General features: G+C 59.3%; 2 protein-coding genes across 2 annotated transcripts; both read right to left on the reverse strand.

Annotated features, from left to right (window-relative positions):
- Nucleotides 1-308: 308 nt before the first annotated feature.
- BESB_004800 (uncharacterized protein) lies at nt 309-4,989 on the reverse strand (the record flags this gene model as incomplete). Its single annotated transcript, XM_029359235.1, has 6 exons — nt 309-434; nt 678-1,104; nt 1,434-1,657; nt 1,980-2,244; nt 2,559-3,802; nt 4,069-4,989. 6 exons carry the CDS (start codon nt 4,987-4,989, stop codon nt 309-311), a joined length of 3,207 nt encoding a protein of 1,068 aa, XP_029222148.1.
- Nucleotides 4,990-8,282: 3,293 nt separating this feature from the next.
- Nucleotides 8,283-10,000, reverse strand: BESB_004810 (alveolin domain containing intermediate filament IMC12; the record flags this gene model as incomplete). Its single annotated transcript, XM_029359236.1, has 3 exons — nt 8,283-8,975; nt 9,475-9,645; nt 9,851-10,000. 3 exons carry the CDS (start codon nt 9,998-10,000, stop codon nt 8,283-8,285), a joined length of 1,014 nt encoding a protein of 337 aa, XP_029222149.1.
- Between the last annotated feature and the right edge of the window lie 2,805 nt (nt 10,001-12,805).

Genomic DNA, 12,805 nt, shown 5'->3' on the forward strand with positions numbered 1-12,805 from the left:
ACATGACAACAGCACCGGCGCGCTGCGTCATGTCTGGCCGTCGCCACCCTGCCGCGTGCACATCTCAAATCCCCCTGATGCCCGCTGAATCCTCTTAGGTAGTCCGCTGCGTTTCTTCGGTGACCGTTGATTAACGGCCTCTGCCTAGGCGTCGGCACGGTGTCCATCCGGGCGACCCACTCTCGCCCCAGCACTCTGCTGGGCTCCCGGCTAGTCTGCTGCTCGGATAAGGGGCGCCTACCTTGAAGGGGCTGCAGCTGGAGCGTCTCTTCTCGGCTCGCTCACTGTTTCTTGCAGCGGAGGCGCAATCACGACATCCGGCAGGGAGTTGCAGAGCCACTCGCTGTGTCGTCGAGGACGCGGAAGCCAGGGCTCGCTCCCTGCAAATCTTTCAGTGCGAACGCCTCGAAGGACAGAGCTTGGCAAGAAAGCATCTGAGGGCAAATGCGTGTCGAGAAAAAAGGAAGGCACTCGGTCCTGATCAGCAGCGACACACAGTCGGCAGTAACGTGCGTCTTCATGCGCCCGCACCGCCTCCCCCGCATCATCCCGTGTCGGCTCTCGCGACCTGCGGTTGGCGCCTTTCAGACTCGGGCTTGCCGACGCGCGTTCTACCAGCCCTTTCACCCGCTCAAACCAGCCCCCCCTCCCCCTCCCCCCCCGCGCCGCTTTCTCACCTCTGCACAGAAGATCTGGAGAGCTTCCTTTCCATACTCCTCTTTCCGCCGCGCTGCAGCGGGCGCCTCGGGCCTGTCGCCGTCGGGGGGCGCGCGGCGGAGCCCCGCGGCCGGCACTTCGGAGGCTGAAAACGAGCCTGAGGACGAGGAGGAGAAGGCGGACGATGCCGACGACGCGCAGGATGAGAAGGACGAAGAGGGGGGCGGGAAGAAGGAAGGACGCAGGTCCCAGCGGCTCACCGCCGCGAAGGAAATGCGCTCAAAGAACAGAAGACAGGGGAGCAGCTTGCCCGAGACGCACATCGAGACGACGTCTGTCCACGTCAAGCCGCGAGTGACCCGCGAGTCGTTGAACAGCACCCACTTTCCAGAGCCCCAGTGGTGAAAAAAACAGACGTAGTGCCGGCCGTAAAAGGAAACCATCCCTCTGCGCGCACAGAGACCACTCCGCAACGCACTCGGTTACCAGGCGACACACAGCCTGTGCCGAAACGTTTCCGAGGCTGGCGAAGGTCTTGGCTGCATCCGCCCCGGCCTCTCCAGCCAAATGCGTCAACCTACTCAGTGAACTGACTGCGAAACCGCGACCAGGCGCACGCACGTAGGTGTGCGGCTTACGCGGGGGAACGCGCGACTTGTGCATGTGACCTCCTCTGGAGTCTGCGGAACTACATCAACGAGCAAACACCGGTGCTACACAAAGCGGTAGAGACACCCCCCGACACCCCCCAGCGTGATCCTCGCCCCCTGGCCTACCGGAAGACGTGCTTGCCGTCGACATCTGCGGTGAACGCTTCGACTTCCTCCCGCGCAGTGGATTCCGGGTCGTTCGCTCGCCAGTCTCGGCTTATAGAAGGAGACGCATCCCCGCTGTGGCGGGCCGTGCGGTCTCTAGCAGCCTCGCCACTCGCATCACCGGAAGAGTGCGTTCTTCTCCGCCCCGCTGGGGACGACGCCCGGCCTGTCTCGGAGGAAAAAATCTGCGAAGCACTCACCCAAGCATGGAACAGACGACATCTCGCGTAGGCTGGCGAAGCCCAGGAGGAATGGAGTCACACGCGAGCCACAAGGATAGCGCCGCACACGCGGAATGTCACGCGCCGCCATCGCACAGGTAACAACACACCCGTGCCCGATTGCTCATATACATATATACATTTTTACATGCATATAAATATTGTATACACATGCAGGAGGAAGCAAGAAGGTACTGTGTCTCGTCGTCTGCCCATTGTCTCTGGAGGTCGAGGCACAGTGCGAGGCAGCTACATGAACCCAGCCGCCTCTTGCCCTTGCTTCTACACTTACCTGTCGGACGTCGAGGACTGGCGCCAGGCTCTGGAGAAGGAGGAAAATCGACTGGCGAGCCTCCTCGCGATCCTTCTGGGCGCCGCCCTTTAGACTAGGTAGACCGAAGAAGGGCGAGGAAGCCGACGGAGAAGCGTCGAGCGGAGATGAGGGCGCGATCTGAGCGAGATCCGGAGGCCACGTGAGACTGCACACGAAAACGGCCGGCGCGTGGATGCAGTACCTATCCAGAACGACTGTCGCCGCGCCGCTGCACTGCCTGAGAGGGACAGAAGAAAATATATGGGTTTTAGGGTTCAGGGGGCCACGCTTATTGTTCAGAAGGCACGGCAGCGCACATGCATTGCACACTACATGTGATTGAAGGTGCGACTTTAGAGAGCAGGCAGAGACTCAAGGCCTGACGGTGCAGTTCTCTCCCGGCTCGCCTCGGGCGTTCCATTTCCTGAGGATGGCCTCTGGCGTCCCCGCATCGCGGCGCTCACTCTGCCTCGGGGGTCTCCTGCCTTCTCCCCAGGCCAATCAGGCCCCGAGGCTCGCCCTTCGCTTTTTAGAAATGCGTGTGTAACTTACTCGCAGTCGCCCTTCCCTGTTCGCTTCGTCGCGCTGTCAGGTCGCGGTCCCCGGGCGTCTTCAGCTGCTTCCTCTCTGACAACGTCGCCGCGCCTGTCCCTCTGACTCGGCGCTCGGCCCCTCGACGCGACGTGCTTCTTCTGCGCCTTGCGCTGCGGCGAGAGGCGCACTCGGTCGGCGAACTGGAAAAGCTGCTGCAGCCGCTTGAAGTCCTCGTCGAGCGGGTCTGAGTAGTCCGAGCTGCCAAGCTGCGCCACGCGCGATAACCCGCGCCGCAGCTGCTCTTCGCCCGCTCGCTCCTCGGTGTCATCTTCTAGCCGGCGAGAGCTCGACAACCCACCTGCCTCGCCTGGGTACGCATCCGCCTCTGCGCAGGCTGCAGGCAGCAGCTGGTCGCCCACGGAGAGGAAGGCGCAGGCCGCGAGACGCCGCTCGGCTTGGGCGCGTCCCGCCACCGCCGCGCTGAGGCGAGGGATGCGAAGATTCTCAGGGTTCGCCAGAGTCGCATCCGCGAGAAACAGAGCGCGAAGCGCCTCGCCCAAGAGACTCGCGCATGCGCCAAGGCGGAGGCCGCGACTGCCACCGAATCCGTTCTTCGCGGAGGCTCCAGCACGGGGGGAGCGCGCGTCGTCACTCACAGGCGACGGCTGTCCCAGGCTCAGCCCAGTCTCCTGCCTCTTGTTAACCGAGAGGGACGGTGCTGAAGCGGACTCTGGTTCGGTCAGAAAACGGGGAAGCCAGGGTTTGCTTCCAGAGGCACCGCGGGATGAAGCCGACAACACGCTTCCTGACTCTCGCGCTGACGCGTCATCGGGACTGCAGGAAGAGCCCCGCTCAGAACGGCCCCTGCTCGCCTCGCGGGACGCACGGACGCGCGTCGAACGAGAACGGAATCTCGAGGGCTTCGCGGATGAAGCAGACCGGGACGGAGAGAGACACGGTAGCAACGAATGCGGAGACTTTGACGCGAGGACTGGAAGCAGCTCGGCTACGTACGCGCGATGCACATACAGCTGCTGGAGCAGGGGCTCGCCGGTCGCCCCGCAGGCTGTGCAGCGCGGCAGGAAAAGAAGGTGAAGCGAGAAAAGGCTGTGCGCCAGACAGGGCGGATTGCAGGGGACCTCGCGATAGAATTCGAGAAAGTTTAGAGGATTGGAGAGGTCTTGAGAAGAATCTGACGCGTGGGAGGCAGCTGACCAAGGCACCGAGGAGAAGGGATAAGCCGACGGTGCTGGCGTGCTCAACTGCATCAGAAATCAACAGCAGAATGCGAACCTTAAAACTTGAAACAAAAGAATAAACCGGTGCACCGCTCACAAACGCGAATGCCCAGCTTCCAAATCCCCTCGCCTCCTTCCCCCCACCCTCCCCCCCCGGCGTGAGCAGGCCCTGAGGTCTAAACAGCAGTTCTGCGGCACACTCGCAGCCTCGACCCGTGCGCAGGAGCGACCGGAAGGCGTTTCTCTAGAGCCACAGGTGTCACTCAGCAAAACCACGTCGACTATCTTACCCCTTGGTGCCATGCATGCAAGGCGTCTAGAACGCCGACGAGCGTCTCGTCGGCATCTTCCATGTCCCCAGGCATGAATCGCGTGCTTGCCCAGCAGCTGGCCAGCGACGCGCGGATTGGTGCGGCAGGCAGCACCTCGCAGCTCCCGAACTGGTAGTTCGCAAACAGATTCTTGATCGCGCAGTAGACGCAACTCGCGGCAGCTGGCAACTGAGACAGCGCAGCGCGGGAGGGTTGCAAAGCCTTGCGGGTGCCGCTCTCGTCCTCCGCAGGAGGCGACGAAGCTGAGCAAGACGCAAAAGAGGCCGACAAACGGTCAGGAGAGACACGCACCGGAGTCCCGCGGCCTCCGTCGGTGCTGGCGTTCTTCTGCCGCCCTCTTCGCGCATTCCAGGAGGCGTCGTTCGGTGTCTCCTCCTGTTGCTTTGAAGGGCTTGTGAAAGAAGCCAGAAAGGGACTTTCTTCGCCCTGAGGCGCCTGCGAGGTTGCGCCGTCCGGCTCAGCCTCGGCTCGCTCGTGGGCGTCGGCTGCGGAGGGCGACGCGCTCAAAGGAAACACCGGCGGCAGCGTCAAGCTGCGTCTTCTCCGCTCGCCGGCAGCGGCGGAGGGGGCTTCAGGCGCTTCTCCCGGAGCGTGGCAGGCCCAAGTAGGCGAGGCAGGCAACGACGAAGACGACTCGCTCGCCGAGCCCGACGAATACGAGGAGGCGGTAAGAGAAGGGCACGAAGGAACCGCTGGATGCTGGTGTTCCGGCGAAGACTGGCAGAGAGTTCGAAACGAACGGAGGTTCCAGAAAGCCTGGAGAGTGACATTCAAGAAGCAGTTGTTCTCGCCACGTCGATTCTCGAGCCCCCGCAGCCGCGGCGAAGAGCCCCGAAGTGGGGGGGACGTCAACGCGGTGCATGACGCAGTCTGCCTCATGGCGTCGACCGGCACGGAGGCAAATAGCTAACGCGCGGTTTCAGCCTCTCCGAAAAACAGAAGGAAGGAACCAACTTCAGACGCGAGTCGTTCAAGTCTTCTTTCCGGAAAGATCGCCCGCTCGCGGCGTGTCTCGGCGGAAGATGGGAGACTCACTGCACGCGTTACGCATGTTGCAGATCTTCGGAGGGCCGATTCGTTAAACTCTTCTTCTGCCCCGAGTGAGATGCGGCGCAAGGCGTTCTGGGCTCGGCAGACTCTGGCGCGGGGCTACAGACGCCGACGATGATTCTCTCCGAGGGCCTCTTCAGCTCAGTCGAGATCCCGAGGTAGGCACCCACGCGGGCTCCTGCACCAGACTTCCTTGAGAAGCCTGCCAGCGTTCCAACGATGCTTCAAGCGCACTTAGTTGCAGACGTTTCGGAGGACATGTCTGGGTACATACACGGGTGAGCGATTGGCATCTGCCTCTTCAATCCTGCCTCACGGAGAAGATGCGAATGGTGCGACACAAGAAGCGCTGGAGACCGTAGTCAGGGTAACTGGCGGAAACTGCTGCGACGCACACAGTTGCTTCGACTTCAGAAGAAGGCACGGAAAACGCTCACGCGAAAAACCGTGTTACACGCGACAGCGGGGCTGGGTTCAGTGCAGAGCTCTCGCCGATCGAGTTCCGCTAGAGCGATTTACGATGTGGCTGCGCATGCCACAGCCTGTTCAATCTTTCAGTGTGTCTCTTATCTCATTCTCGCCTTGAAGCAGACAGTTTGATTCTCCTCACGACTCCTATTCTCCGTTACGTACCCGTCTCTTTGCATGTGGTGATTCATTTTTTTTAATGGGGTGATTCACGACCATTCAAACGCTGCAGAGGTGGAACGAAGCCGGGCGAAAAGCCGTAGCTGCTGACTGACGTGTTTGTTGAGGAAGAGAAAACCTTTTCTTTTTCCTCTCCTCTCCGCTTGCCGGAGCAAATGCAGATGAAACATAAATTTCAACTTCCCACGGTTCGTCTTGAGAGATTTAGGCGCCCGTGTCCTGTCATGCGGTTGACCGGAAGAGGCGAAAGCAGAGGAACTTCTTTTTCGGTGCTCGCGTGACACACAATTGAAGCGGAAGGCGGCGGGAATGATAGCATTGTTGGTTTCGTTCGCGTCCCGAGACAGGAAGGCGGTCTGTTTGCCAGAAAACAGCGTTTCATCCGACGGCTAGAGCGACCGCGGGGTTATTGCACTGCCAAAGGACGCCTCTACGTGTACGATATCTATATCCCCTTCCAATGCATATCGCAAAAGAGTAGCGTGCCGTTTACAAGAGTCTCGGCTGGGAAGAATGGCATCTGTATCGGGGTTTCACGATTCGTCACTGTCCATCGAGACACGCAAGCAAACGTTTTTCGAGGCGCACGATGAGCGCACGGGGGTTGCACGCCTTGGCTCGCGCGGCAATCGACGACGAAAAGCCGGACGGAGAAAGCACTGCGCTTCAATTCAGTCATTACGCGAGAGAGAAACAAGTCGGGGACAAATGCAACAGTTAGGGCACGCGAATCCAGCGCAAAGGTATGCAAGAGCTGTCAGCAGGATCGCGAGCCATCCGTGCACGCGTATCAAACGTCAGCTGCACTGGCAGATCGCTCCCAATACGCAGCAGTTATCGTGCTTCGTCACAGAAAAACAGAGGAGGGCGCGATTTCAAGGAACGCTCTAATGCGGCTTGAGTTAACGATGCGAGCGGCATCGGGGGAGGCACTTTTCCGTGAGGAACTAGGGGGGTGTGAGAGACACGCTTGCCGATATTTATCCGCAGAAATGGCGTCGCTCCCGCGGGCTGGACAGCGGTAAGTATTCAGAGTGCCTACCCCCCCCCGCCCCCCCCAACCCACTGCGACTGTTTTCCTCTGAAGAAAATCCCATTTCCACCACGGGGTCCGGTGGCAAGCTCGTCTTCCGAGTGGGAGGAATCTGTCATCAGTGAACAACTGTAGCTGATGTAGCTAGTCGCTGGATCGTGTCACGCGGCACAGAGCTCGTGGCGACGAATCCCAGTTATTGCTGCAGAGTTGCTTTGCATCTCAGTCTTTTGCAAGCACTGTACTCCTGCCGTCTTCCTGTTTCCATTCCTGCACGCGCAGGATTCCCCAGGGTGCGAGCGTAGGGATCACGTGGCTCCCTCAGAACAGTCGTTCTGAGGGAGCCATGTCTCTCCTTCTTTTGCCTTGTCCGTCAAGGATCTGACAGTCCTTGGGGGGTTGTTTGCCGTCGGTAGGAACGGGACTCTCCGAGTCACGGCTGTCGCCGTCAGTCATCCCTCGAAGCTCTCCGTGAACGACGAGGGGGCACCGGCTCTACTCGCACAAAAAGTGTGAGAAGCGAGACCTTTGAGAAACCCAACTTCCCTTCCGTGCCTCTTGAGCGCGTTCCATCTGTTCTGATTCCCTGTCCATCAGCAGCCACCTCGCCGGCACATCCGCGTACACATACTGCGTGAATCCTACTCATCAGCGCGTCCGCAAATGGTGCGCGAAAACTGTATCAACGACTGACTATGCGGCGCGGTCACTCAGGCATGCACTGCGTACGACTGTTGCGCAGGTGCTCAAGTGCGTGCTGGGAATGATGCTTGGATATCGCTGCTTGACACCGTCGTCGCTGCAGCGAAGCTCTGTTTCGAACTCTGCCTCGGCGCCTTTGCACAACCGGGCATGCGGCACAACAGCGCACACTGGAACACTGAGCAGATTCAGGTTTTGCGCTCGCTCGCAAAGTCCACTGGAACAACACTCGCACAACTGCAGTACAGTGTGCTGGCTAGCGGCACAGTTCGATTCTAACAACACCGTTCTCGGCACACAAGCACACGACGCACACACGACTGGAAAATCTCCACTAACTGACGCATGTTCGTTTTTCAGTAGCGACTGCCGCAGGAGCCAGCCACGAGAATGCCCCGCAAGGTTAACGCAGAGACTCGCGCCTGCACGTGGGTACCCCTCATCGTCCCTTCTGCACGGCCGCAGGAAATGACCATCGTATCGAACAGTGCCGTTATGCGCGACGATCTCTGGTGCGCATTGCGTGAAAGGCACCGTGCGTGGCACACACCGGCATCTGGTACACTCTAAACGAATCTGGTCATGTTGCTTTTTCGTGTGCGCTCTTTGTATATTTCGCAAATACCTCCTCATTGCTGGGTCATGGGTCTTCGCGACGCCCGGCTTCATTCTTTGAGACTAAGCTGTTTCGCCTCCGAGCGCCCCCGCTCCGAGTCTATCCTGAGGAGTCTCAGTACGCCTACGCTGTAGCGTCAGATGCGTCATCCGCAGCGTCAGACGCGTCACCGACAGCGTCGGATGGGTCATGAGCGACCTCAGGCGCGTCATCAGCAGCGCGCTCGTTCACCGCTTCGCTGGCCTCCGAAGGCGCTGCTTCCTCGTCGTTGACGCGACAGAGCAGACGCGAAGAGCAGCCGATGGAACCTGCTTCTTCGGCGACATCCACGCTCGGGGAGCAGCAGAACGCGGCAAGGCCCGGTGTCGGCTGGCTGCTCGGGGGCAGAGTCTGCGTCTCCGTTGTGGCCTCGATAAGGACTGTGGCTGCGGCGGCATCGTTGTAGGCAGAGGGGCTCCCGGTGAGAGTCAGTTCAGCCTTGAGACCTTCGTTGTTCATGGCCTCCGTGTACCCGTAGTCCGAGCTGCCCGATCCCTGTCGGTGGACGGAAAACTGCTCCTCAGCGAAGCCTGCGGAGACAGTAGCCGCCGCACACTCATTCGCAGCCGAGGGGGCGAGACTGTAAACTTGGTCGTTCTCCAGCACAGGCGCGCTATGCAGGCTTTGGAGAGGCGGCCCCACAGGCACCACCGCGGGCAGCTCCTCCTTCTGGAGGGTAACAAAGTGCGACGGCACAGGCACCTCCACGTAGCGCGGCACGTAGATCGGCACCTCCACGTCGTAGTACTTGGGCTGGATGCGCGGCATGTTGTACGTCTGCAAAAGACCACGAAGCCGCACGACACAACGCCAGAGTGCAAAACCGGGACTCCGCACCGAGCCCCGTCTTGCCGGTCTTTGACAGAACGCGAGCGCCGAAACGACACGGGGGACACTGTACTGATTGCTTGTCGAAAAAAAAAAACGAGGCTCCGCACTTCGCACAGCGACGTTCGACACAACGGGGCTCCCCGGCAAGGCCCCAGCCTATCCTCGAGACGCAGACACCCTTCCACACAACGCCTCCCTGCAGTCTCTGTAGGTGTATAAGCACTTCGTGAACAGTCCTCCTGCTTACAAAAAGCTACGTCATCCTGAGTAGGCGCTGCCTTCTGGATGCGTGTGACTCGGCTCCAAAGTCGGAAGTCCTCCGTGACACCACCAGCCAGGCGAGCGGTCACACACAGCATTGCAGGCCGCCGCTCTGGCATCTCCGTGCCATGGCGCGCTGGCGCCGTCCCCCCTTCCCAAGCAAAGGACGGGCGCGCTAGCTCACCTGAACTGTGAAGACGTCTACGGGGTCGGGGACATTTCGGCGGACTACTTGGTGGACGCTGACTTCGCGCGGCTTGATGATGGGGACTTCATGGACGCCTGGGACCTCGACTTTCTTCACAGAAACCTTGGTCACTTCCACGGGCACCTTCACTTCTTTCACGGTCAGGGTCTGCAGGCAGAAGTCAGAGGCAAAGAATTTCGCGCACTGTCGCTCGGGAACCGGCTCTACAGCGCCGACGGCATTTGCGCATCGTGCACACCTCTGCATGTATGCGCCCCCCCACGTGTAATGTGCCCAGCCCGGCAGAGGCCGGACCTGTGCCGATCCTGTCGCAGCGAGCTCTCGCGTCGGAACTGCAGCGCCTGCAGCATACCTGCCTGTAGTGCACGAAAGGGACGTCAACGACCTGAGTCCCGCGGGCGGGGGGGACCATGTTCGCGGCTCCGCTGAGGTTCTCGAGGCCGTGTTCCGTCGCTGGCATCGCCAGCATGCTGGAGGGAACAACGCACTCGGCTGCTGCCATCTGCAGGTTCAAAGGAGAGGAACACAGCGTGCAGGAACAGGTTAGCTCGCCCCGCTGCCCACGAAAAAACCGAAAGAAAATGCCTTTGACGAGGCCGCCGCTAGCACAAGGTATTCGGATAGCGCGTGGACAAGACGGGATGGTGGAGCATCCAGGGCACCACACGTACACGTGTGCGGGGAAACTCCGGGTTGGGCAAGTTTCAGCCCGAAGGATAATTCCGCTGGGGACGGGCGTACGAAACTTATGTCCGTTCACGTCTCCTCTCTGCTGGCGAAGCGTAGAGCACAGGTAGGTTCCCTGGTGTTGCCGCTCATCCTTCCAGGAGACGGACGCCACAAGAGCCGCTTTTCCCCCGCGGTTGTTTGTCGCGTGGGCAACTGAAGGCCTCTTCGAATGACAGAGATACCTCACGTCGAGTTTTGCCTGGCGCGCTCCTCCCCTTTTCCGGGATCCCGGCTGCCAAGAGCTTAATCCACGACGAAACACGGTTGGACGAATGTGCGAGGCACCCAGTGCTCACGCCAACGCACATGAACTGTCGTAGTCCACCAGCCCCATCCCACGTGACTGCGCGCGAGAATGAACGTAGTTGCGGTGCTCATGGACAGACCCGACTTCGTTCCGCTCAATAATCGATGGGAAGCACGGGATCAAACATGCAACGAACAAAATGTGCGTCCAGCCATCAACGGAAATGGCGAAAGCACACAGGGGGACGGTGTTCCCTGTCGGGAATCGCACGCAATGGGTTGCAGCTCACACGGGGAACAGAAGTGAAATCACTGCCTGCTGGACTCTTGTCGCAAAAATCCCGGCAGGAAACAGGCTGACAAACTAGAGAGCTGCCAAAAGAACACGCATTCGGGCTGAGTCTTGGTACACACATCCGAGACCAAAAGTATCCCGCATTTATGTTCTGCTGCAATGTCCTGCTTTAAGGCGGCACTCGTGGACGATGCGAAGGAAAAACACGTTTCCCATGGCACACGATGTGCCGAGGGGGGCACACAGGGATAGTTGCGGGGAAGGCGAGAGGTCCCAGCTGTTAATGCGGCACAAAAACACCGTGTAGAAGACTAAAAGAGAGATAATTTCCGACAGACAGGGCAATAATCGCCTTACCTTCAGTGGAAATGGAGAGAAACTGCGTCCGCGCTCAGCTCTCCGGTGTCTGGGGAACGAGGGAAGGCAGAGAATCAGGCTGACGAAGCAGGTATCGAACGAATATTAAAAACTGGCAATCGGAAGTTCCAATTAACTACGGAAGCGCTGCCAGCGCCCAAAGTGTGCTGATTTTTTCTCCGCTGTTCCGGGGGCCAAAGTCGCCACGGCAAATAGTGGGGTGGAACGAGTGGGACTACCTACCACTCTGCCACCGGGTTTCGTGGGATGTGGAGTGCCTGTAGCCGTCCACGGCGACGCGAGAGTAGTCCAGGCGCACACGCCCAAAGCGAGAGCCCCCCTTGACTCGCTGTCTCGAGAAGTTGATGTACACATCACGATGCACGGAGCTGCCAAAACAAGCTCCTGCCTTCCTACGGAAAGCTGGCAAGATGAAGACCGTTTTTTTGCTCTGCAAGGTGTGACGGTGTGCGTTTTGTGTGTGCGTTTGTTCACAGAACGTGGGGTACAAGCACCTCGGAAACGCGGGTTTCTGGCCTGCAGTCGTGCGGGGCGGCAACACCTTCAGATCGGCTGAAAATCCTGCGTCCTGGCTCGAATCACGCGCTGTGGTGTGCGCTGTCAATCAGTGCACGAGGGAGTGAGAAAGCACTGGGAATGCACAGGTAGCATGACCAAACTCTGGCGCGGGAAGCCTACAGTGGTCACCCATGCCCCGTTTTTTCTAAAGCGACCCACGCGAAGCCGACAGTCCGAAAGTGGGCAAGCTGGGCGAGGAAACAGGCTGCAACCGCTGTCTTCGTATTCGACGCATAGGAAGCGCGGCGTGCAAGGCGCCCGTCAACATCTAGAGCACTCCCCTACCGGGGTTCACTCTCGGCTTGTGGCCTTGAACCCGTCGACATGGTGTGACACACACCTTCCTGCAGCACTGCCAGAGATATCACGGTGGCGCTTGGGGATGAGGGCACAAACCAGCGGTGGCGCAGCGTGTCCGCAGCAGTTCTAGCGGCGAACGGAAACAGGACGGAACTGGACTATACCAGGAACAGTTCCAGATTTCGAGTACTCAGTCCACACAGTATCCAGCGTGAATGTACACACCTGGTAATTGCGAAAGAAAAGGACGGTTCTAGCTATTGAGGTTGAAGTGCGGAGTGGATCTGATCCGGTTTTCTGCTGCAAAGCGCAGAACCCGGGAAGGTGCACTGTTCATCCGTCCTGCAGAGTCCAATGGTACCAATAAGACGTCTGCACGGAGGTGGAGAAGGCGAATCATCGCTTATATTAGCCATAACTTCGGCTTGGATGTCGAGCAGAGCTATACGTGTTGTTGAAGTATACGTGACACACAACAGTTTGCGTGTGCACTCACGAATTGACTGAGAAGGCCTCGCGAACGAAAGGTGCTTCACCGGGGGAAACTTTTGCATGTGTAGAAACGTGAATCTCGAGACAGCGGTCCTTGGGTCAAGCAATCGCCGTGCATGTTGACGTTTCGTCGTGTACGTTACAGCAAGCTACACAGAGCATAGACCGAGGAGACTGCCCATACGAACAGCTTGCGTGTTACCCTGCCGGGTTTCCTCCGATCAAGGACACTGCGTTGCTTCAACACATTTCAAAGAAACTCCACCGTAGTTCCTTACTCGTCTTGTTTACATAAACTCGGCCACAAGG

Source organism: Besnoitia besnoiti, chromosome I (genome assembly GCF_002563875.1).
Source record: "Besnoitia besnoiti strain Bb-Ger1 chromosome I, whole genome shotgun sequence".
NCBI classification, from domain to species: domain Eukaryota; phylum Apicomplexa; class Conoidasida; order Eucoccidiorida; family Sarcocystidae; genus Besnoitia; species Besnoitia besnoiti.